This window comes from Saprolegnia parasitica (assembly GCF_000151545.1).
Source record: "Saprolegnia parasitica CBS 223.65 unplaced genomic scaffold supercont2.1213, whole genome shotgun sequence".
NCBI classification, from domain to species: domain Eukaryota; phylum Oomycota; class Saprolegniomycetes; order Saprolegniales; family Saprolegniaceae; genus Saprolegnia; species Saprolegnia parasitica.
Window position 1 is genome coordinate 1 of NW_012157607.1, and position 2,261 is coordinate 2,261.

Here is a 2,261-nt window from a genome sequence, read left to right on the forward strand (position 1 = left end):
CAACGGCACGCAGCAGCGATAGAACACGGGCCCAAGACGATGTGGCGCACTGCAGACGATCCGGTGTCGTCGGCTAGCGGAGCCAAAGTCCACATGCGAGATTGTGGTTGGGCAAAGCTCCACTCCATTACGATGGACTAGGACACTTCTAATCACACAGAACAGGCTCTGAACATGGTTCCTGGAGCTCGGAGGCCATTCTGAGAGACAGTCTGGGAGACATGCACGCTCCAGCTGCAAGCTCCGTAGGCGCATCTTCATTGATCACGTCCGTGCGAGTCCAACGGACACCATGTCCACAACCTGATAACGTGCGTATTGGATTCCATTTCATTTTCACTTTTGCCATGGACTACAAACTCCACATTGCGACCGCGCCGTCGGCCCCGGTCTCGATCCTCGACGCCCGCTTCGTCACGACGACCAAGGCGACGTGGAGCTACGCGTCCAATGCGCCCAACCAGTCGCTTGTGTACGCCAAGAAGCAGCTCTGCGACGCCAGCGGTGCTGTTGTGGCAACCCTCTCGCGCAAGGCCTTTTACTGCAGCAATGATGACACGTACGCCGTGGCGAGCCCATACTTGCAGGCTCCCGGTACCATCACGACCTCCTCCAGCGTGTGCTCCATGCGCTCTGCGTTCACTTGGGTATTTGACGACCGCGGGTCGGAGCTCGAGCTCTCGGCCTCTGGCTTCTCGCTGCGTCCTGTGATCACGCTCTCGACGCCGACCCAAGTGACCCGCGTCGTCGCCACTGTCGGTGCGAACAACACGGTGACGATCGAGGCTGGCGTTGACGCGGCCGCCGTCCTCGTCCTTTGCCGCATCTGGTCGTTCAATTTGAACATGGGCTGGCTGGTTCTGGGCACCGGGATGGTGCCCGTCGTGCTCGCAATCACCGGTGCCGCGATAATTTTCGACACCGGGACGTCGCTCGGCACCGACCTGTATGTCGCTGGGTCCATAGCGTGGTTTGTCTGGTCTATTCTCATGCTCTTCGTTATCAAGCACTTTGATGCTTGGCTCTAAGTTGCCGTTAACAATTCTTCTATCCAACTTTCTATCGAGGCCTCTCTTCTTTGTGTTCCAACATCAGCTATAGGAAGGATAGACGACGAAGACGAAGATGGTAGACGCGCGTGGGAAAACGTCACAGCCACTGTTGCGTCGTCGCCACAGACAAAGATGATCTCTGGAGCCGTCGTCCGCTCATTGTCATCACAGGCGCAACGCCACGGTAGACTTTTCGTTGCCTTGCGATGGCGACCTCGTCAAAAGATCAAGCGTCGTTTGTTGCCACAAGGGTTCCTTCTCGGTCGACATGGCGGGTGATGCTACAAGTATGAAGCTCACGCCTCAAGGGTCTGCACGATCATGTGGAGACTGCATGCATACTACGTTAGACCAATGACTCATGGGCTTTCCTCTCCAATACGCCTACCTGGGCGATACTACCTTGGTATGCACTGGACCTTCTACGTGGCGCGGTGAATGTTTAGCTCGATTTAACCTCGACTTTAGACCTTCCTTTGGACAGTCGAGAGGTGCGTGCCACTGCGTTTGGCGCTTAAAAACGCGCTCAGCTCGATTGAACGCCACAAAAGCACCATCATTCCGCTGTTTAAACGCATTATCAACTTTGTTTCAAGTGGCCCGGCAGGAGCGTTGGCAGGCCCCACCCTTCGTGCGCTGCTGCGGTCTTGCGCACGCAGTCAAAGACGAAGGCCTGTAAGGCAGTGTGTCGACTGCCAGCACGCGACAGCCAGGCAGGTGACGCGGTGTGGGGCTGCGGCCTGCTGCGTTAAACTAGCTCTAACGCGATAAACTTAAATGTGGCATGTGCCGCATTTACCGGATGTCAACCGGACGAAACCCCTGTAATTCAGTGTGGTCCGCACTCTCTCTTTTTCTGTGCCGAGCGCAAGCGGCAGGATGGCGACGCCGGCGACCGCTGCCTGGCGCCTCGAGATCTCGGAAGAGATGCGCAAGACGATGATCACGGAGATGTAGGCGCCCGGCATGGCAGCCATGAGGCTCATGCGTCTCTAGGTACCACGAGCTCCTGCGCATCTCGGGCGAGAACGACAAGCAGAAGGTCTGGCGCTCCGCGGCCAAGTTTGAGCTCATGCTCTGGACGCAGTCGGAAGACAAGGTATGGCGCGCCGCTTCGTGGCATGCACCCTCATCATGCAACGCGCCTAGACAACGTACTTGACCAAGCTCCAGAAAAAGATTGCGAGCCTCAAGAAGAAGTCGCAGACG

At 57.1% G+C, this 2,261-nt stretch overlaps 2 protein-coding genes across 2 annotated transcripts; both read left to right on the forward strand.

Moving 5' to 3' along the window:
• Positions 1-347: 347 nt before the first annotated feature.
• On the forward strand, positions 348-1,028 carry SPRG_18454 (hypothetical protein; the record flags this gene model as incomplete). Its single annotated transcript, XM_012357893.1, has 1 exon — positions 348-1,028. One exon carries the CDS (start codon positions 348-350, stop codon positions 1,026-1,028), a length of 681 nt encoding a protein of 226 aa, XP_012213283.1.
• Positions 1,029-1,931: 903 nt separating this feature from the next.
• Positions 1,932-2,251, forward strand: SPRG_18455 (hypothetical protein; the record flags this gene model as incomplete). The annotated part of the gene is made up of 3 exons (XM_012357894.1): positions 1,932-2,005; positions 2,049-2,151; positions 2,202-2,251. Coding segments are annotated over 3 exons (227 nt in total), but the record flags the coding sequence as incomplete, so codon positions are not given.
• Between the last annotated feature and the right edge of the window lie 10 nt (positions 2,252-2,261).